This window comes from Oryza brachyantha, chromosome 11 (genome assembly GCF_000231095.2).
Source record: "Oryza brachyantha chromosome 11, ObraRS2, whole genome shotgun sequence".
NCBI lineage: Eukaryota > Viridiplantae > Streptophyta > Magnoliopsida > Poales > Poaceae > Oryza > Oryza brachyantha.
Genome location: NC_023173.2, coordinates 11,450,467 through 11,471,619, shown reverse-complemented (window position 1 = coordinate 11,471,619; position 21,153 = coordinate 11,450,467). Strand labels below are relative to the sequence as shown.

Below are 21,153 nucleotides of genomic sequence, written 5' to 3'. Positions count from 1 at the left end.
TTCCAAACAAAAACAACAAACAAAACCAGGTACCATTAGTAAATATCACAAAACAACAAAGATAGGTAATGCTAGGGCTAGCAAAACTAAAATATGCATGGTCTTACTAGCAAGTAAAGCAAACAGACTAGGAAACGTTTGTTAGAAATGTTAGTAGCTGAACAAAGCCTACTGTCCAAGAACAATGGCCGGATCGAAGTGAATTTCAAGTGCACAAAAACTTAAAATTACATCTGGTCCAAAGGAGCCACACCAGCGCCATTATATCCAGTACCGGCGTCATTGTTGTTCACAGTAACCAAACTGTTTCATGGACTACCGTTGCAGAAACCACCGTAACCTCATCGCATCACGGGTCACGGCCGCGGAAGCTGCCGTAGTCACCTCTCCCCGAACAGAACAGGTCCAAACCCAAATCTAACCATGGGCCCAATAAGATTAGCACACATCTTAGAGCTGATCTGATGGCCAAGAATTCGGCTGATAAAATAGAAAATTTCAGCCTGCTGTTGTGTAGCAATTCCCTAAAAAAATTCATCAGATTCTTGTCCTCAGCGCAGCTCCAAAGCAAAAAATTAAAAAACAAAAACAAAAACAAATATAAATCCTCATCCCTCCCTCCACCCCGTGAACGCGACCCTCCTCTCATCGCAGCTCCGCCAGGAGCGCTCTACCCTCCCACTTTCGCCCACTGACGTGCGGGCCCGGCGCAGCCCTCTGGCCCCACCACATGCAAGCGAGCGCGCGCGCGCTCGCGTGAGAAAAGAAAAGGCACCAGCAGTTATTCCCTTCTCCCCCGCGATTCCCTGCTAATACGCCACAGACATGTGGGCCCCACTTCCGGATTAATTAAATTAACTAACTTAATCGTGCGATTAATTAGGAAGGCACAAATCGAGCCGCCCCGCCCCGCTCCACTCCTCCTACTACATAAAAGCAGCCGGCGTGCTCGAATCCCGAGGGCGGCGGCGGCGGCGGAGGAGGAGGAGGAGCCATGGCGACGGCGTCGGAGTCGTACCTGGAGGGAGAGGCGGTGAGGGAGGCGCGGGAGCTGGTGGCGGAGCTGTGCCGCCACTTCTACGCGCAGGGGTGGGTCACCGGCACGGGGGGCAGCATCACCGTCAAGGCCAACGACCCGGCGCTCCCCCTCGCGCAGCAGCTCATCGTCATGTCCCCCTCCGGTAAACAGCACCGCACCGCAGCGGGCTCGCCTTCTTCTTCTATCGCGCCCCCACCTCCCCCTCCCCTTCTTCTGCCTCCTCCCACCTGTTCGACGGATTGCCACGGCGCGCGGGGGCGATGCTGGGAACCGGGATGGACGAGGGCGGGTGCCTGGGTCTGGGTGGGGGTGCTGCCGCCGGGATGAACTCCGGGGGTGTCTGTCGTTGCCGACTTCGCCGTCGCGCTCTAGCTGTAGACGGCACAGCGAAATGGGCTTCTGTTGATTTTGATGGCATTTGACTTGCCTACTAGGCTTGGATTGTTTAATTTAGTTACTCCTGCGTTGCTCCGTGGGCATGCCAGGACGGCAGGAGTGCAGGACCAACAGGGGGCATGGCTGCCTCTCATTTACCTTGCACTTCTCCTATTGGACGAACTGACATATGTGATTTTGCATACGAGATTGCTCGTTGCCATGCACGGTTCAATGCAAGTTCGAAGGTTGAGAAGTACTAGTATCAAATTAGCTTAGTTGGCGTGGCTTGAGCTACACCTACGGTTGCTTTATTGTTCTTGTGGAGGCTGCTTGTCCGGTCAGTTGGAATGTACTTAAGCATTTACGAGGCTAGGAGCTTATTTCATATTGCCCTCATATGCTTGAAGGCTTGCCCTTTTTGTGAAATGGCCCAGCAAACATTGCCATAGGGGTTAAAAGTTTTGGTCAGTGGTCAGCTTTATTTATCTAAGTGCATATTTCACTGTAAGTCAGGAAGCTTGTCAAGAGAAATGGATTATTCCAATTACAGAGGCTGGACAACCAACTGATTTCAGTACAAGTCAGAGGGTCGAACGGAACATGTAAAAAAAAATCATATACTACTTAAGGGAAAAAAATCCCATTGTGTTGATAATTCCTATGAAAATGATAAGTTGCTATTGAGCCAACATCAGTTTTATTCAGAAACGAATAACTTTAAATTATTCTAGTTTTTATTATTATGCTTATTGACTATGTGTCAATGCCGTTGAGTATGATGCATACAGTTTTACTTTCAAATACTTATGTAAATCTGTTCGGAGTTGGAATGTCCAGTATTGCACTGCCTTTAAGCATTCCATGCTCTAGGCCATCTGTAAAGTGTTCTTTTTAACAAAAACATGATTTTTGACCTTTTTTTATTGTTGTGAAAAGCAGTGTTGTCTAGTACCACAAGCCAACCATAGGGATGAAACAGTGCTGAAAACTTGAATTATTACACAGAACATGATGTTGTATCAATGTACAATACATTCGTCCAACTCCAACCCTAACTCACCATGGTTGTGATTCGGAAAAAGAACATGGTGTATTAATAAATTTTAATCACAATTTCATCTTCTTACCTTTTTGGCTTTTTCTCAGGTGTGCAGAAAGAGAGAATGGTGGCAGAGGATATGTATGTTATGTCGGCTGATGGGAAGGTGCTCTCGTCACCAGTATCAAAGCCATGGCCGCACAAGCCTCCAAAATGTACTGACTGTGCTCCTCTGTTTATGAAGGTTACCAGTGCTATCCTTTGCCTAGTTTGGCTTCTTCAAATTGTTTTAATCTAAGCTGTCTAATTTTCTTTGGTGTTCTGCAGGCTTATCTGATGAGAGGGGCTGGGGCTGTCATTCATAGCCATGGGATGGAGACTTGCATCGCAACCATGCTTGATCCTGGTGCAAAAGAGTTTAGGGTGAGCCTCTTGTCTATTTTTACCCATGACACTTAGCTAAAGCTCCAATACGTGCTTTACATTTTCCATGAAATTTGGCCGTAATATTTATCAAACATGTGGTAATACTCCCTCCGCCGAGAAATATAACACGTATTAGTTTGGCATGGTATCCAATGCTGAATTTGACCATCAATTTATTTTTAATATACTATCAACAGCTACAAAAAGAACTTCATGTGAAAATATTTTCAAATACTAATCCAATGGTATCACCTGTACGACACTAAACATATTTATGTTAGCTTAGTTGTTAGTAAAAAAATACAAATATTGACTTTTCCAAATACATACGCACCTTATATTTTCCAATGGAGGGAGTAATAAGTTGACATACCATTTCTCATGTAGTGTACCACATTGTGTACATTTTTCTGACTGATCTAATGTGTGAAATAAAAATGGATCGTCATTCATATTTTCTTTTTTATATGACTAGAGTTTTTAGCATCAGTATACCTTATGATATTATTTTCTTGTTTGCTTGATTTCGCTAAAGTGACTGCAATATGTAAATCTTTGTTTGACCATATACTGCGTTTCCATCTTACTGCAGATAACACATATGGAAATGATTAAAGGAATTAAAGGCCATGGCTACCATGATGAATTGGTGATTCCTATAATTGAGAACACCCCTTATGAGTATGAGCTCACCGACTCACTGGCTGAGGCGGTATGCTACTAATGTCCTTTTGAGTTTCAGTTTCTCAATCCTCACAAAGAACAATATTATGTCATTTTGTAGCCTGCTGTTCTCATAAATTTATTTGGGTATTATAGGTATGGCTCTAACAAAAGGGTTAAGAAACTTGTAGGCAATGCAGCAAAAACTAGCACTACCTCACTCATCCAACCATTTTAGGCTTGAACTTAAAACTAAGTTTATTAATTTGATGATTATAAGATGTTATCTGTGATATTGTCTCCATTCTCAATACGTTATTTTAAAAATGTGTACAGTACTGCAGTCAAACCTTTAAAGTTATGCTTACTAATATCCACAAAATCATTTAAGTTTGTCATATAGGAATGATATTAATGGAATATAATTTTTATATACAATTAAAAGGTAGTGGTCAAAACTGTTATTGGAGACCATGTGAGTGACCAAATCAACAAATAAACAAGAACAAATGGAATATTTTTTTATCAATGTAGGGAACTGATGCGAAGTTGTATAACAGATCGCAGCATACCCTAAGGCAACTGCAGTCCTTGTACGGAACCATGGAATTTATGTGTGGGGTGATTCCTGGATCAATGCCAAGACTCAGGTTTGTTTTTGTGACCTCTTATTTTAGCTTTGTTTGTTTCTTCATTTTAATTTGCCAGCTCTTTCAATAATCAATATTGATCTCCCTACACTATGCCCCTGTTTTATCTAGGTTGTGGCCATATACGCTAATTATACGAGAACATATATTTTAAAGGCACCTATAATATTCATAGCAAGCTGCTATATGATGAGATTTTTGTGATTAACAGAATACTGTGGTCATGCTCCTTGACTTTATGCTATCACATACATTTACTAAATTGTTTTACCCGTGCTTTTCAGGCTGAATGCTATCATTATCTTTTTGATGCTGCCATCAAGCTTTATCAATTGGGAATTGATTGGACAACTCCTGAGCATGGTCCAATAAATAGTGCCAAAAGACCACGCAGTGTTCTGAGCTCTGGCGTTCCAAATGGATGTTCTGATGCCAAATCATCAAAGGTCTATTATTTGTTCTAAGTATTTGTGAATTCAACCTTCAAAATGTTATTTTTAGATCTTATAATGTACTGGTTTGCATCTGTGAGTACTGAGTGTTATTCTTTGTGTATTTTCTTGACTTCTTTGTGACTGCTATATATGGTCACTGTCAGTACAATATATTTCCTGAATAAAATTACTTAACCTTTTGTTCTCTTGCAGCATTGTGTTGTTCTTGACATTGAGGGAACAACTACTCCAATATCATTTGTGACTGATGTTATGTTTCCCTATGCCCGTGATAATGTGCGAAAGCATTTGACTTCTACATATGGTTCTGATGAAACCAAAGAAGACATTAACCTATTGCGTGCCCAAGTAAGTTAACGATAAAAGGAATTTTGCATATCCTGTCAAGTTGTTGATCTTGTAGGCTTGTTGCATTGCATCTATGAATTTGTTCATGGTAGTTAAAGTCAGGATATATGATTAGCTGTGCTGAAATTATTTTGTTTTCCTTTTCTTTAAGAAAATAGAATTGTTAGATTTGATCGAAGTTACTATTCAAATTTTGATTCCCCAACTCCCTATTTTTGTGGAGATCTTTAGCTGTATTACCACCATGGTGGAAAGTGGCTGGAGTCCTCACCACCAGAGCCATAAGCTTCTAATCGCAAAAAAAAAAAAGGAAAAAAGAAGGAAAAAACCATATGCAACATGTATGTGATCATTTCTAATTTATTTAAGATATAACAGGTTAGCATCAATTATCCAGGTTGAAGAAGACTTGAAAAATGGAATTGCTGGGTCTGTTCCAATTCCACCTGATGATGCGGGCAAAGAAGAGGTTATCAATGCATTGGTTGCTAACGTTGAATCAATGATTAAAGCAGACAGGAAGATTACATCATTGAAACAACTCCAGGTAGCTTAGTTCACATCCTTTTTTGGTGCTGCAATCACATTCCTGTTTCTCTGATGGAGTTCATGGTTTTAATGCCACTTCCAGGGTCACATATGGAGGACTGGTTTTGAAAGTAAAGAAATGCAAGGAGTTGTCTTTGAGGATGTTCCTGAGGCACTAAAGCATTGGCACGCTAGTGGCATGAAGGTACTATCTCTTTTGTCAAATTCCTGTGGAAGTGTGATACTTTAAACTTTTTCAGTGCTCCTAAATCCTAATATGGTTTTATTATTTATAATTATTAGCCGAGCAACTTGGGCCAAGAAAGTTGACCCTAGAGAGTGTCAAACAATACCAGTTTTAAAATTGTGTAACATCAACTGCAAAAAAAAAAGTGCACTTGATGACTTTGATACAATTGATGTACTTGCCAATAGGTCTACATATACTCAAGTGGCAGCCGAGAGGCGCAAAGGCTATTATTTGGCAATACGACCTATGGTGATCTGCGACAGTACCTGTGTGGGTTCTTCGACACCACAACTGGGTAAGTTTCTTGTTCCATTTGTATTGCTACTGAAAAATGACTGCAGAATTATGATTCCCATCTCTCATAACCGCAGTAACAAAAGAGAAACAAGGAGTTACTTTGAGATTTCACAATCACTTGGGGTGGACAGTCCTGCTCAAATCTTATTCATCACTGATGTGTTTCAAGAAGCAGTGGCTGCAAAAAGTGCAGGTAATGACGAGCTCTGCTCAATAATATTGGGAGAGTATTCATGGTTTTACAGTTTTACTTGGTGCGTAATAACTTTAACCAATCGACTCCTGTAGGATCTATTCCTTTCAAGTTATCATTCATTTCCTTGTGTCAAATACTCTATCTCGTATAACGTTTGTTCCAACATTTTCTCTTTCAGGTTTCGAGGTAATAATCTCCATTCGCCCGGGAAATGCACCGCTCCCTGAGAACCATGGATTCCGGACGATCAAGTCGTTTAGTGAGATCTGAAGAACAGAAGAAAGCATACAATGCAAGACAAGGATGCGTAATGCCGGAGTGTGTGCTTTGTTGACGAGCTACCGCCCTGGATCGATTATTTACAGGAGAGGAGAGTATGGCATCATCTACTATTAGCATGTAAGAACGATGCAAATAATAAATGTAAAACAAAATCCTGAATGGCAGAACAAATAAATTTGTAGATGCTTGCATATTGCTGCGCCCTTGTAGCTCATCTGCAAACTAGAGCAAGAATAAAATCGCCATGATCTTGTCGTGAAGGTTGTTGTCTTGTTTGTTTGCTGTCTACTAGAGCAACAGTGATTTGAAACAATGTTCGTTACTATAGCGCTAAATCTCGTCCACCCGTTTCGATCCAACGGTCATGAGATATACCAAATTCACGTCACTTTTGCTCAGAGGATCTCATTCCATACGAGAGAGGTCATTTTCTAGCTGAAATTTTGATCAGAACACTATCCAGCAAATGCTGCCTTCTGCATGCTCATGGCTCCTTCAGAATGCAGAAATTCATAGGATTTTTCATAACAACAAATTCAATTTCTATAAAACTCCTATGAAATTCAAATTGAAACTTTTGGATACAAAAATTTTAAAAATTACAACGAGACTCAATTCAAGCGTTTAAGACTTCAAGTGGGTGCCAACTGCAAACACGCAATCGCGTAGGCAGCAGCCAGCAGTGAGGGAGCAGAGGGCACGGTGGCGACGTCAATGGCCGCCGCCGTGGGCGCCCGCGGCGGCGTCCGGCGCCGGCCGAACCTGTCCCTCCTGGCGGACCGCTGCGCCACCCCGCGCGCGCTTGCCGCCGTCCACGCCGCCATGCTCGTCTCCGGCCGCCTCGCCGACGACGCCTTCGCGGCGTCCCGCCTCCTCGCCGCCTACGCGGCGCTCTCCCCTCCCGGCGGCGTGCTCCGCCTCCTCGCCTCCCTCCCCTGCGCCCCCAACTCCTTCATGGTCAACACCACCCTCCGCGCGCTCGCCTCCTCCCCCGACCCGGCCTCCGCCCTCGGCTTCTTCTCCCTCCTCCGCCGCGACGGCTCCTTCTCTCCCGGCAGGCACACCTTCCCTTTCCTCCTCAAGGCCTCCGCCCGCCTCCCGCTCCGCGCCTCCGAGCAGCTCCACGCGCTCGCCGTCGGGCACGGGCTCGACCACGACGCCTACGTCGCCAACGGCCTCGTCCGGGCCTACTCGCTCGCGGGCCTCGTCCCCGCCGCGCGCAGGGTGTTCGACGGATTGCCCGAGCGGAGCGCGGTGGTGTGCACCACCTTGGTCTCCGGGTACGCGCAGAACGGGATGCACGAGGACGCCATGTGGGCGTTCGAGGAGATGGTCTCCGACGGGTTCGAGCCCCGCGGCGCCGCGCTGGCGTCCGTGCTGTCGGCGTGCGCGCGGTCGGGGTCGCGCGGGCTCGAGATGGGGAGGCGCGTGCACGAGCTGATGGAGGCGAGGGGGATGACGGCGCCGGTGGGCGTGATCCTCGGCACGGCGCTGGTCGACATGTACGCCAAGACCGGGGCCATGGAGGAGGCGAGGGCGGTGTTCGACGGGATGCCGGAGCGGCACACGGCGACGTGGAACGCCCTGATCACCGGGCTGGCGCACCACGGCCACGGCGAGCGCGCGCTCGCGACGTTCCATCGGATGCGCCGGGAGGGCGTGCCGCCGAACGCGGCCACGCTCGTCGGCGTCCTCTCGGCCTACGGCCGCACCGGCAGCGGCGCGGCGCGCCTCGACGAGGCCCGCCGCGTGTTCGCGTCCATGGACAAGGACTTCTCGGTGGCGCCGACCATCCAGCACTACGGCTGCATGGTCGACCTCCTCGGCCGGAGCGGCCTCCTCGCGGAGGCCGAGGAGATGATCCGGGGCATGACGACGTGCGACGCCGACACGGTGATATGGGGAGCACTGCTGACCGCCTGCAAGAACCACGGCGACATCGACGTCGCCGAGCGGGCGGTGCAGGAGATGCTGGAGCTGGACCCGACCAACCACGGCGTCTACGTCGTGCTGTCCAACATGTACGCGGAGGCCGGGAGGTGGCAGGACGTGGACAGGCTGAGGAAGGTGATGAAGCGGGCACGGCTGTCCAAGATCCCCGGCTCCAGCGAGGTGGTCGGCGACGGCTGACCGCCGGCGCCATTGGAAAGAATACACAACGGTTTCATAGCATGCCAGAACTGATCAGCATTTGGTAGCTGACTTTTCTGTTCATGGACAGAGGATTGCTGTTGATAAGCTTGTGAGGAATTTAGATTCACTGCACACCTTCCACCAGAGGTTGCAAACTGGGTTACCAATAGTTGATTCTGTTGATGGATCCATGGGGGTAAAATATGACAGCATAACATCAGCTTTGACAATGGATGCTAAAATGCTAGTAATTCATTGTGGTGCCAACCAGGGTGAGTTGTTTCACAGAGGGCCAAATTCAACATGACAACAGGTCATTGCCCTACATGCCATCAAAAATTGCCTCCCTGAAGAAATCAAAGGAAGGGAGGGAGCTATACACTCAAGTCACTCAGGGGTTAGAACCATGGACTCAATCATGGTATCCAACCAATATGGCCACTAGCAAAGCAGGCTGTATGACGGCATGTCTTCGATCCGCATCACATCGTCCAGCAGAAGCTCCCTCTCCAGCTGGGCTCGTGTTGACTTCAGTATCTCCTGAATCACATCAGAATCGCAAGATCAGTCAAAATGATGAGGTCTGATGATTTACAGACAAAGGATGGTGTGTACATTGACAGGAAATTACATTGAAATCCATGTAAGAGGCGTTCTTATCGAGCCACTGCTTGTCCATAACAACGAATGCAACACAGTAGAGGAGATCAAATGCCCACTCATCCTCTGGGAGAACAAAACAAGGACAAATTTGATTCAAACTGTTGGTTAGTTGGTACATGATCCGATCCAGGAAAGGTATTTACTTCATTGATCCTACCTGAGAGCATTTGGATAAAAACAGCTCGAACAAACGTTCTTGGCTTAGCTGCATACAATATTACTTTCTAATCAGTATAGTTACAGTGCACAAGCTATATTTACTGGCAACTTTGGGTCAGTGCTTACTAGATTGGAGATCCAGCATCTGCATGATCATGAATGTGATATTTACACCAGCAACTGCAAATGGGTACTCCCAAGTGGCCCGATTGCCACATTGTTTCTTTAGCAGCCTCTGAAATGAGGCCTGCAGGAATAACCCACCAAAGACGATCAGTATTAATCAATAGGGTGATTTTCAGTCTTTCAGATAATGAAAGCAACAATGACAATGTGCTTACAGAGAATGTCTTCGCAAAGAACAGAAGATTCTCCAGAGAGATGAATCCTGCACCCCTGCGCCATGTACAGCAATTCTGCTTAACTTGATACTAAAGCTGAATACAAATTTGGAGTTTATCTATCAGGTGGCAGGCTTTAGCTTGGACTACCTGAAGTCAGTTGATGGGTCTCTTCCTTGCCATCCCATGTCTTTCCACTGCTCAGAAATCAAACCTTGAAGTTCTTGATCCGGATATGTTGCATGCCAAAGAGCTTTCAAAGCTTCCTGTCATCACGACTTGCTATTTAGCAGGACTCAAGTGATATAGAATATAAAGAAATTAACACCAAGTATACATGCTAGTACTATAGAAGTCTGGTACCCTGTAGTCAAATCAATCTCATCAAAACCACAAGTGAATGAAACTTAATAATTGTTATGCATGATATTATCTGCTGAGCATGTTCATTGTCATAGTAAGTTATTTGCATCTACAGCATTGGATAGTGTGTGAGAAGACTCGAGAGGGGAAAAAAGAGGAAAACCTATGAAATTCAGTATGTGTGCACGCTGCATTAGACAAAAAGAGTAATGCAGAGCTAACCCATTGCAAGGATTCTTTATTTCTACTGCAAATTTTACCTGATGATCTCGTCTGGAAGGATCAAAATAAACCTTCATACGATGCCTCAGCCTCTGAAGCCTCTCTTCCTGTAAATGATGAGCCGATTGGAAGGATGATTGGTTTGACATTCTGTATTAGTCTATACATATGAAGAGAATTTTTCAAAGGAAATTCCAAATTGTAAAATTTCTGACAGTGTATTCAGATCAGACTGACATTTTCTTTTTTTAAAAAACTAGTTTCCGTGAACAGAAAGAAAATATAATAACAAAAAGCCAAATCTTAATTAATCCCTTTCTGAGTGGTCACTTAGATAATGCTTCTTTAGCGAAAAAGCAGGCCCACCTATCTATTGATTGACTTTATCTGTAGATACATTGACACAAACCATTGCAAAATCCTTGAACAGTAAAGAAATCTGGCAGGCCATTACCTGCACTGGTGTAAGATTCATGCATATTCTCTCATATGCTCCTTTTCGCTTGATGCATACGCAAGAGAGGCTCTTCCCTATCCATCTTGGTGACCCACAGGATGCCTCATCTACACAAGAACAGAATACATTCCCTCATAAGATTCAGAGAAAAAAAAACCCACATGACCTGATTCAGATAAAACCGCAGTCACCAGTTGAAATAAGAGAATGACACACTTTTCATAATTATTATTTATGAAGGCAAAACCACCAATATAATGTACACTAGAAAAATAGAATTACCAAATGCATCCAAAACTGAAAAAGCAAGGTGAGATTAGCTATTTTTTTTTAAAAAAAAGAAGAGGAAGAGTTACTGAACTGGCAATCTTGGACCACAGTGCAAGCTGCCCCAGCATCACCCCAGAACCAAAACTGATGGAGCTAAGCTAAGGTCTAGTGACACTGACACACAAAGTTTTGCTTAATGCTATGCCATCTCAAATACAAGTTTCAATGCTTATTATATATTTATAAGCCAGTGGATCTATCATGAGAGGATAAGACAGCCATGGCAAAGTATTTTTGTAGCCGACCAAACTGATACCCCCACATGATGTTAGACGACAACGTTCTTAACCCAGAGATATCATTATCATACTTACATGCCCTATCTCTGCAGTTTCTCACCGGTCACTCCAGTTGCCCAACAAATCTGCCAAATGGGGGGTGCCATTGCTGCCAAGATTTCTCACCAAATTAGAGCAGCTAGGCTGCCTCCAACCGATAAGATTAGGCGCATGAACCCAACCAAGACGCAACCCACAAGCAAAAGCAGCTGTTGGGTTGCCACCATCAATGAGCTAATGGTCCAGCATTTTTGTAGTTGTAACTGTACAATCAAGATCGGTTGATGATGTACTCCAGCCATATATATTATACACATGTCAATCTTTTGGAGCCAAGGAAGAACAGAGTGAAGGGTGCCATCATTCAGTACTGAAATTATCACCAAAAAGGCGGTGAAGGACACAGCAAGCGAATCTGCTAACTACTAATCCAAGTACTGATTGTCACTGAAGCAGATAGTTAGTCACTTGCCGTACTATTACCAATCAACACGCAACATTGGCAGATTTTTTAATTAAACTTTATTACAAATTTTCTGAAATCTTGAACAGCAAAAGTAAAAAAAAAAGGGAAAAAAGTTTACAGGGAAGAAGAGTGATTGCAAAGAAGTTAGGAGTGTGGCACCAAGAAAGATAAAAAGGACAGGATCAATGATTAGTTTCCTTCACCTCTGTCTTTTCCCTTCTCTCATGTGTATAAACCAAAATTTAAATTTTCAACCTTAAAATTGAAACTAGTTTAGTTGTTTTTTTACCGAAGTTTATTTTTCAGCATCAGATTTTTATTTTTCAGCATTGGAATTTAGATCACTGCCAATACGTATAGAAAAAAATATTTATAAATTATTTTTCGTTTACAAATACATCGTTTCGCTTTTTTCCACATGCCACAACTCTGAGGTCTGAGCCAACACTACAAGTATGTGGCCAAAAGCGGCAGCAAGTACAGAATTGACAATACCAAGAGCATTTTCTGCAAGATTCCTCTCTCTAGGCCCTCTAATTCTGACTTCTTTGTGAATGACAAAAACCAAAATAAAATTCGAGGCCCCATACTGATTGACCACCAGTATAGTATCAGAAAAGTTCATCAAAACACATTGCCAAAGATACCGGAGCGTGATTGGACGCACAGATTAGAACAGCAGGAGAAGAGCAAAACAGCATCAATGGAAATGAATAATAATAATAATAATTATGTCCAATAGCAGAGCAGATAGAAGAACAGCAGTATTAATGAATGAAAAAAATAAATAAATCTCCAGCAAGAACAGCATAATGTATGGAACAGTTTTAAAATGTCACCTGATTCTAGCACACCAATAAACCCGTGAAAATTCCTAAAAATACAGAGAGATTTTTTTTTTGAGGAAGAAAAAAAATGGAAACAAGCAGGCGAGAGGTGTACCGAAAACCTTCCCACACATTGCAGTTGCGATGCAGAAGAAGCCCGAAACCGAAGAAACAAAAAGGGAATGAGATCGAATGGAGAGCCTCACCAGAAGATCCACCGCCCAGCGTGCCCGCGCCGCCGCCATGCGAGCACCGCGGCACGGGCGCCCTGACGGCGAGGCAGCCGTGGAGGTGGTGGTGCTGGTGGTGCGCCTCCGCCGCCGAAGCCGCCGCCGCCGCCGCCTCCATTCTCCTCTCCCCCCTCCTCTCGCCAGCCCTTCACACACCACGCAACAGCAGCGGCAAACGTTCCTTTGATCTCGCGGCAGCAACACCGCAGCAGCTATACCAACCGAGGAAGGCGGAGAAGCAGTACACCGTATTGGAGGAGGAGGAGGAGGAGAAGAAGAAGAAGAAGATGAGGGGGGCGCGGAGGAGGCGGAGGCGGAGTGGGAGGCGGCCGTCGTGTAGCGGCGGCGCCGCTCCGGGGAGGAGGAGGAGGAGGGCGCCGTCGGGTTGCGGCTTGTCGCCACCTAAGGCGAGCGCTGGACGGCCTTTCCGATTTAAATACTTACGCGACACGGCTTCTCTTTCCTTTTACTACTAATGTTTTGAGTTTTTTACGATCTACTAGCTATAAATTTATATTATAGTCAACACATATAATAGATTGGCTATAATTCTTATCTTCTATCTCTTTCTCTTACCTTTGCATTTAATGTATTTTTTTTAGAGTTGGTGTATAGTTAACTCTTGCATGATAGTCAATCTCACTTTTTTTTCATTACCTATTTCCTTTCTATCGGCTTATAGTCAACTTATAGTCTATTATTATACTTGCTCTAATAACTAACTAGTACGTTGTATAGTTTAGCTGCTTGCTTGCTTATCTCTGGCAAACTTTATATTTGTGGCTAAATGCTTAGTACTCCATTTATTTCTTTTTAATGATGATAGCTGGGGCATGGCTATTTTTGTTTATTTTATTTTAATGCTGACAGGCTAGGCCCATGATAGGGATGGCAATTACTCATGTGGGATCGGGTCCCTTCCGGAGACCTGCCTCTACTGGAGCTGGAGCGGGGTGTGTGACAATTCTGTCCAGCAGAAGTCGGGGTTAGGGCCCTGTATTTGAACGGGAAGGCATTCCACCGGTGGTCCTGAGGGGAATATACCCATGAGAGATAAAAAAAAAGCCATATACTGGGATGTATAAGCGAAAAAAAACCCTTAGAGCATCTCCAAAGATTACCAAAATCTGGTTTCTAAAATTAATGTATTGGGAGTTATTCTATAAAAATTTTCTCCCTAAATCTCTTTCAAGTCCAAGAGTATTCCTATATTTGAATTCCTAAAATTAGTTAGTTTATCTAGAGGTGGGGCTAGTAGTTGGTTATAAGTTTTTATCTGTTCCGTGCACGTGTGAGATCAGCCAGGACGAGACAAGATCGGCCACGATGTCTTTTCTTTGGTGAACAGAATTGGCCACGGTGGCGTCTTGGCCCGCCCATCTTCTTTTTCTTGATGTGAACGATGTCTTGGACGAATCTGGTAGCCTATACGGAGGCGACGCCTCGGTTGAGGCGATGCCTGGATGGAGGGACGAAGGAACTCGCGGGCGGAGGTGGCCATCGATGGAGGCGACGAAGGACGTGCGTGGGCAGAGGCAAAGAAAGAAATAACGTGCAGGCAAGATGAAATAAGTGCGCGCGTAGAGACGGAAAAAATGCGTGATGCCAATAATTGGGAATGCCAAAACGAACTTCAGATCTAACATATTTTTAGGTCAATATTAGGAGCAAGGTAAAATTAGGAGTAGTTATTGGGCACTGTTGGAGATTGATTTTTAGACTAATTTTACAAAAGTACGTTTTGGGGGCAAATATTGGGGACACTTGAAGATGCTCTTACTTATCCACACATAGGCAACGCATTCTCTTACTTCGGATCTCGCATTTTTGCCACTTTGTTAGTTGCCTCTCTCCACCCCTCCCCCTTTCGCACGCACGAGGCGGCGCACTAACATGTCGAGGGGAGTGGCGCACAAGCATGGTGAGGGGAGCGGCGTGCAAGCATAGTACTGGGAGGTATATCAGTGTTCCTCGATCTATTTTTGTGTTGTTTTATTTATTTGTACTTTTATATTTCGAAAGGGTCGGGGACAGGTCGTGATTTGGCCTCCCATCTCTACTTAGGGCCAGGGCTGTTCCAACCCAACCTGTCCTGTTTTCATCACTACCCATAGGGCTAGGAGCTCTATTAATTTAGGAGGAAGGAGAATGACCTGTGCTACGAGACCGTGGACATGTCTAACTCGTGAATGTTAGATTGTTCCGCTGAAATTAAGTGTAAGCGGAATAACTTGTTAACAATTAAAATATTTTTTGGATAAAAAAAATTATATATGTAGTTTAAAAGTAAAAATTGACAAATAAATTAGGATAAAAAACCTTAAAATTAACTTCAAATTTAGGCTTTAAAATTTATTTTTGACTTATAAACATAATCATAAGTAAAAAGATAGGGGACATGCATGTGTGTGAACATATTTCGTGCGACTGACGTACGAGTCCAACCCACGTTTCTATAGATACAAACTTCCTCTGTACAAAAGTTTAAAGGTTGAAAGGTACGTGTCCAAACCCATGTTTCTATATATACACACTTTCTCTGTACAAAGTCTAAATGTAGGACGATTCTATTTATAAAATTTTGACGCTGAATGTTGGAGCCAAGTGGATGTTTGGATCGGAACTTTTTTTTCTTGTCACATCGGATGTTTGAACGTTACTTAGGATTATTAAATATAGATTGATAACAAAACTAATTGCATAAATAAAAGCTATTTTATTAGACAAATTTTTAAGCCTAATTAATTCATGATTAGTAAATGTTTACTGTAGCATCATATTTTCTAATTATAGACTAATTAGGCTCAATAGATTCGTCTCGCGAAATAGTCCAGAGACCAGAGTAGGAGGTGAGTTTTATTAATAGTTAGTGTCCAAACATTTAATATGACAGTGATTAAAAAAAGTCAGACAGAAACAAACATGGTCTAAATCGAAATCAAAGACATTTACGTAGCTGGTTCGGGTACGAAAGTTTCTATATACAAAATTTCATATATAATTTTTTGGCATACAAAGGTTTGCATTAAAAAAATTTGCAGTGAGATGATTAATTTCAATCAGAATCTTACATTCACGAACAGGAGTGCAATTTGTTTTTTGGGCATTGGGCATGCTTGCTTGTCTAGATGTAGGTGCAAAGTTATATGATAATTATGAGGAAAAAATACAACCACAACCAATAAAATCATACGAGATCATATAGCCAGTCTATTAATTAATGTGCACAAATCAAATTCAGTTTACAAGACATTCAGTTAATCCTTGTGTCAATTTAGTTTCCTCTACACCATTATATCATGCTCCGAGGATACACAGACCCCATTTTTCGAGATAACGTATGATAACTCCCCGTCTCTATATCTGAAGGTGTAACAAGAAAATGAATAAAACACGTACGTGTAGCTTCAATGGAGAAAAGTTATGAAGTAATTTCTGGGTTTTGTACTAACGTTGTAGTGTTCATTACATATTTTCCATTCCATTATTATGTTAACGTCCATCTTTTGCTATGCATTCCCAGTGCAAAAAAACAGTCATTAAACTATTGCGAGCAGCATCCACCACACCTCTCACTCTTCTCCTAACTGTGAGCTCCGATCGGTCATGGAGGAGACTAGATCCGACGCTCCCAAGCACCACTGCCATCGGATTTGCCTCTTTCGCTGCTGGATAGACCAGTGAGGAGGAAAGAGGGAGGGTGGTGCCTTAGGTAGGGGGCTGCGTTCGTTATAAAGGTGGATAAGGTAATTTATCCGGTGCGAAAAATATAGTAATAGATTAATAAATGATTAATTAATTATTAATTATTAAAAAAATATGAAATAGACTAATATGATTTAAAACAACTTTCCTATAGGAAATTTTTGCAAAAAATATACCGTTTAGCAGTTTAGAAAACGTGCGCGCGGAAAACGAGGGAGATAAGGACAACTTATCTTACCTGCCGAATGGGGCCTAGATCCGTTGCTCCGTCTCATCATCGCTAGATCTGCCATCTCGCACTCAATCCTTAGCTTCCACCACAATGATGCTGGCCTCTTCCCCATCCACCACCATGACACCATCATTCTCCTCATCCACTGTATCACAAGCCTCCTAGATCCAAATCTAGGGCCACCACACTGTGAGGGAGGAGCTATAGCTTGGGATAGAGTGGTGAACCACCTTAATTAACATATTGAGCAATTTGGTCTAAAAAATATTCTCAATGCATTGACCAGGTACGCAGTGGCATATCTTAAATAGTGGCGAAATAGTAATGACATCCTTATAATTAGTCTAATAATAATAGTATTTTCCATAACAATTAAATTTATAATGGCATGGATTCAATTAACTATTTAGAACCAGGTATAACCATTGTCCGTCTGAATTCGATCGGTTGGCACTCCTACGAGCAGCTACATAACATAGCTCAACAGTGTACCGGTTTTGCACCAACCCATCATATCATACACACACTAAAAGTTAAGGATATATAGCCAGTGTATATAAATAGAGATGTTTTACGGTGCTCTACCTTACCTCTGGGGAGTAAGACTTAACAATAAATCCCGACCATTGATAATGTTTATTTGAATTATGTGACTTAAAATTAAAATGTATTTCTCATGTGTGAGTAATGATTGCAGGGGTCAACATTAATGGTTGATACCATAGATTATGCTCTCCAATTTTAATTACGCATGCAATAAATTAGAGGTGAACAAAACAACTAATTCCATCATATTAGAATGGACCTGCAGGCCATAGGTCAATGAAAAAAATGTTTGTTTATTTTAACTCTACCGATTCATGAAATATCATATGCTAAACAAAAGTTTGATTTAATTATAGAATTCCTAATATGAAAAATATAATTAAATATTTTCTTATCTTATTTTTTTGTATTTACATTATATATATATATATTCAATTCTTGTGATATTATTTATAGATTAAATATGAAGTTCTCATTCGACATGTTAAAGATTTAAAGTTAGTTTTGCATGAGGCAGGTTCATGGTTTAAAATCAATTACGAAATTTGGCAAGGGATATTACCACGTTAATTACTTTGTTTATAGGCAATAACGTTTTGCATGGTAGATCCAAGAATTTGTTTCCTTCCATTTTCTGATATATTACCTCCAAGGAGGTAAGATGGATGTGGTCCATTGGATTGAATTGCATTGGACGGACTGAAATAATTTGGAGCACTGTAAAATTTTCCATATAAATAATGGTGAAATGGCAAAGTTGACTATATGTCCACTTGTTGTATATAGAGGCAATGTATTAGTGTAAGAAACTATATATCTTCCATGCATGCATATATGTTATTATGTTAATGAGACATGGACTCCCCATTAATTAATTTCAATTTGATCGTGCATGCATATATATAGCCTGCCGTCAGAAATTTAAACAACTTTATAGTACGTATAATTCAAGTGCTGTAGCTATCTCATTATTAACTGCTCTCGGATAGTTGGATGTTTTAAACCTTTGTTATAACAACTTCTATACATGTTAGGACACGTTCAAAGGTAGAGCCTGTCGTGGGCTTTATCTCAAGGCACGTCAACAATAAGAGTTTATTTTATAATGACACGTATAAAGATAGAGTCATGTTGTGATTTTTTTATTAACGTAATAAAATATTTTTTATTAAGCTAGTTTCTTTTTTATACATTCTCATGCAAGAAAGTTTCCTTTAATAAATATTAAGAGTCGACTCTAAGCCGTTGTCATGCATGGCAACAACTTTTCTCTCTTCTTCCCTCTCTTTCCTCCACATCATCAAATTTACTTACGTGGCGATTGAGAGAATTAGCTAATAGGCACCTTTGTACGTGCCCTTAGAAATTAGCTTTAGAGAACATAGAAAAATATTAATTAGATTTTGCCTTATGTTTTGCCAGTACGACAGGAGTAACTACTGCTGTATATATCTGTATGAATTAATTAATGCCTGATAATCTAATTTGAACTATCCAAATTTGCGTGTAAATTACGCTCACATATGCAAATTCTTTTTCCGAGTTTTGTGCACTATCAGCTGAAGTCCACCACGATCAAATGCTGATGGTTATTATTTTCCCTGATTATTTGCGTGATTGTTCTAATTCTTTAGAGCAGATGCGTTGCATCCCTTCGCTAGCTGTCACCGGCTGCGCGCAATGGCTGTGTCCAATTACAATATTCTACCTGTGAGACTAAGAGAAAAAGAGGATATCTCTAGGTTAACCTCTTCGATGGCTAGTGGCCTATTAGGCTAGATGGTTAGATGGGTCTGGGCTAGAAGTCAGATTATCCGCAAAAATCACTATCGGCTAATCTGTATGAAATATTGGATAATCCGTATCTACCTGATACTTTTCGTACCACATCTATCTCAGAATCTACATACTGCTATTCACATTTGCATCGATGTTTCAAAACCCTTACCATATCCTCGATTCGGACATATTAGGATGAGATCAGATTGAATAATATAGTATCCATTTGGACACTAGCTGCTCGAGAGGAAAATAGGAATAGTGAGTGGTGGACGCAAATTTTTTTAGAGCTAAACTAATATTATCATATCGAGAATTTATTGTTGTGACAATTTTATTTTTTACTCGTAATTAAAAATCTTTCAAATTATTGCACGTCTACTGACGAGCCTATACAATCCCTAGGGTTGCTGGCTGTGGATCCGGCCATAATATAACCCATATTTGATCTCCTCTCTTGAAAGTATTTCTAAACCTCTAGGCACTGATTCAAACAAGGATAGAAAAACACGTGAAAGTCATATATCTTGATTAATTATCCTAATTAGATATATTGGATCGGAAATGATCTTTCCACCCTGAAGGCTAACCAACACAACAACGTTTCTCCCAAGGAGCGGCTTGAGACGCCATAAGATGGAGGATTTTCTTGGTTCCTCGACGGTGGTTGCGCTGACATTGACAGCAATACTCACATCTGTCAAGAACAACCACATGTGAGCTATAACTAGGACTAATATTTCCTTTAGTTATTAGGGGGTAATTCGTCCGTTTAAAAAGTTAAAGGACATTAAATATCTAGATTTATTGTTGATAGTGGTAAATCGGACTTAACCCTTTTAGAAAATAAAGAAAATGAACTAGATTTTAGGGTCGATCAACTTGATTTTATATGCAACAATGTTTACAAAATTCAGAGATATCAAGGAGACGTAGGCCGCGTTTTTTAGTTGGGGTTAGGAACCGGAATGGAAAATCTAGCAGTGAATTAGAATATGATTAATAAATTATTGGCTATAAAAATTTTAAAAAATAGATTGATATTTTTTAAAAAATTATTGGCAATTTGTTTTTTAAGTAACTTTCTTATAGATATTTTTTTTAGGAAAATGTATCGTTTAGCAGTTAAAGAAGTGTGCACGTAAAAAACGAAGAAGTCTGGGTTACTAATCCTTATAAATGAACGTGGCTGTAGGCATGCATCCATCCAATACACAAAACTCTCGGTCTCAAATATATCTATCCTAGACGATAAACAAAATATAGTCAATCATACGAAAAATGTTTTGTTCACGGTACACAACTAGGGTGTACAACTAGGGAAAGTAATAGGCCCAACTTTTTTTTCTTGTTAAGAGTTGGTTCCAAAATAAGGTGGAACTAAAGTTTTATAGATTTTAAGTTAATTTTTTCTAAAGTGGACCTTAGCTCATTACCACGACCCTGACACATAGCACACAAATGCAAAGCTACTAAGACCGTATTCGGTAACACCCACTCCTTATCCAATCCAGATTCTCTCGTTTTTCGTGTGCACGCTTTCCACACTACTAAATGATGTGTTTTTAAAAAATTATAGAAAAGTTGCTTTACAAAATTATATTAATTTATTTTATAATTTTTTAATTATAACTAACAATTAATTATATACTAATATGTTATTATATTTTTCGCACGGATATGTTGCCTCCTAACGTAGCCTAAGCGCCGTGTGAAATCAAGGCCGCCTTCAGGAGGTGAGCAGCAGCATGACTGTTACTACTGGCTTCAATTAATCCTAGCTTATTGCTAGCTACACACAATATGATGGCTGCACTGCTCAAGTGAGACAAGATATAATGACATAATGCAACGGATGTATGCAATGTGAG

At 41.8% G+C, this 21,153-nt stretch overlaps 3 protein-coding genes across 5 annotated transcripts; 2 read left to right on the top strand and 1 right to left on the bottom strand.

The window, feature by feature from the left end:
- Positions 1–925: 925 nt before the first annotated feature.
- On the top strand, positions 926–6,811 carry LOC102715061 (probable bifunctional methylthioribulose-1-phosphate dehydratase/enolase-phosphatase E1). The gene is made up of 12 exons (XM_006662877.3): positions 926–1,181; positions 2,564–2,700; positions 2,784–2,879; positions 3,475–3,594; positions 4,106–4,195; positions 4,480–4,641; positions 4,843–4,998; positions 5,396–5,545; positions 5,630–5,731; positions 5,962–6,071; positions 6,148–6,266; positions 6,448–6,811. The coding sequence occupies exons 1-12, from the start codon at positions 995–997 to the stop codon at positions 6,537–6,539; spliced, it is 1,521 nt and encodes a 506-aa protein (XP_006662940.2). The 5' UTR covers positions 926–994; the 3' UTR covers positions 6,540–6,811.
- On the top strand, positions 6,580–8,695 carry LOC121055673 (pentatricopeptide repeat-containing protein At4g21065-like). The gene is made up of 2 exons (XM_040528538.1): positions 6,580–6,591; positions 7,221–8,695. Exons 1-2 carry the CDS (start codon positions 6,580–6,582, stop codon positions 8,679–8,681), a joined length of 1,473 nt encoding a protein of 490 aa, XP_040384472.1. The 3' UTR covers positions 8,682–8,695.
- Positions 8,696–8,807: 112 nt separating this feature from the next.
- Positions 8,808–13,363, bottom strand: LOC102714779 (ELMO domain-containing protein A). Of its 3 annotated transcripts, none has more exons than XM_006662876.3 (9): positions 11,251–11,376; positions 10,887–10,996; positions 10,471–10,539; positions 9,998–10,113; positions 9,848–9,902; positions 9,633–9,753; positions 9,505–9,552; positions 9,316–9,410; positions 8,808–9,224 (listed from the first exon to the last, which is right to left on the bottom strand). In XM_006662876.3, the coding sequence occupies exons 1-9, from the start codon at positions 11,285–11,287 to the stop codon at positions 9,126–9,128; spliced, it is 750 nt and encodes a 249-aa protein (XP_006662939.1). In that variant the 5' UTR covers positions 11,288–11,376; the 3' UTR covers positions 8,808–9,125. The 3 variants fall into 3 exon arrangements, with proteins under 3 accessions (XP_006662939.1, XP_040384812.1, XP_015697761.1); XM_040528878.1 differs by lacking the exon at positions 11,251–11,376 and adding an exon at positions 12,997–13,363 and having other exon boundaries at positions 9,100–9,224; XM_015842275.2 differs by lacking the exon at positions 11,251–11,376 and adding an exon at positions 11,534–11,647 and having other exon boundaries at positions 9,100–9,224.
- Positions 13,364–21,153: the final 7,790 nt, after the last annotated feature.

Coding starts and splice junctions, on each gene's coding strand:
- LOC102715061 (XM_006662877.3), top strand. CDS start 995: ATGGCGACGGCGTCGGAGTCGTACCTGGAGGGAGAGGCGGTGAGGGAG. Junction 5,546..5,629: donor CATCATTGAAACAACTCCAG/GTAGCTTAGTTC, acceptor TGCCACTTCCAG/GGTCACATATGGAGGACTGG. Junction 5,732..5,961: donor GGCACGCTAGTGGCATGAAG/GTACTATCTCTT, acceptor ACTTGCCAATAG/GTCTACATATACTCAAGTGG.
- LOC102714779 (XM_040528878.1), bottom strand. CDS start 13,138: ATGGAGGCGGCGGCGGCGGCGGCTTCGGCGGCGGAGGCGCACCACCAG. Junction 9,754..9,847: donor TCTTTGCGAAGACATTCTCT/GTAAGCACATTG, acceptor TTATTCCTGCAG/GCCTCATTTCAGAGGCTGCT. Junction 9,225..9,315: donor CCTCTTACATGGATTTCAAT/GTAATTTCCTGT, acceptor GATGTGATTCAG/GAGATACTGAAGTCAACACG.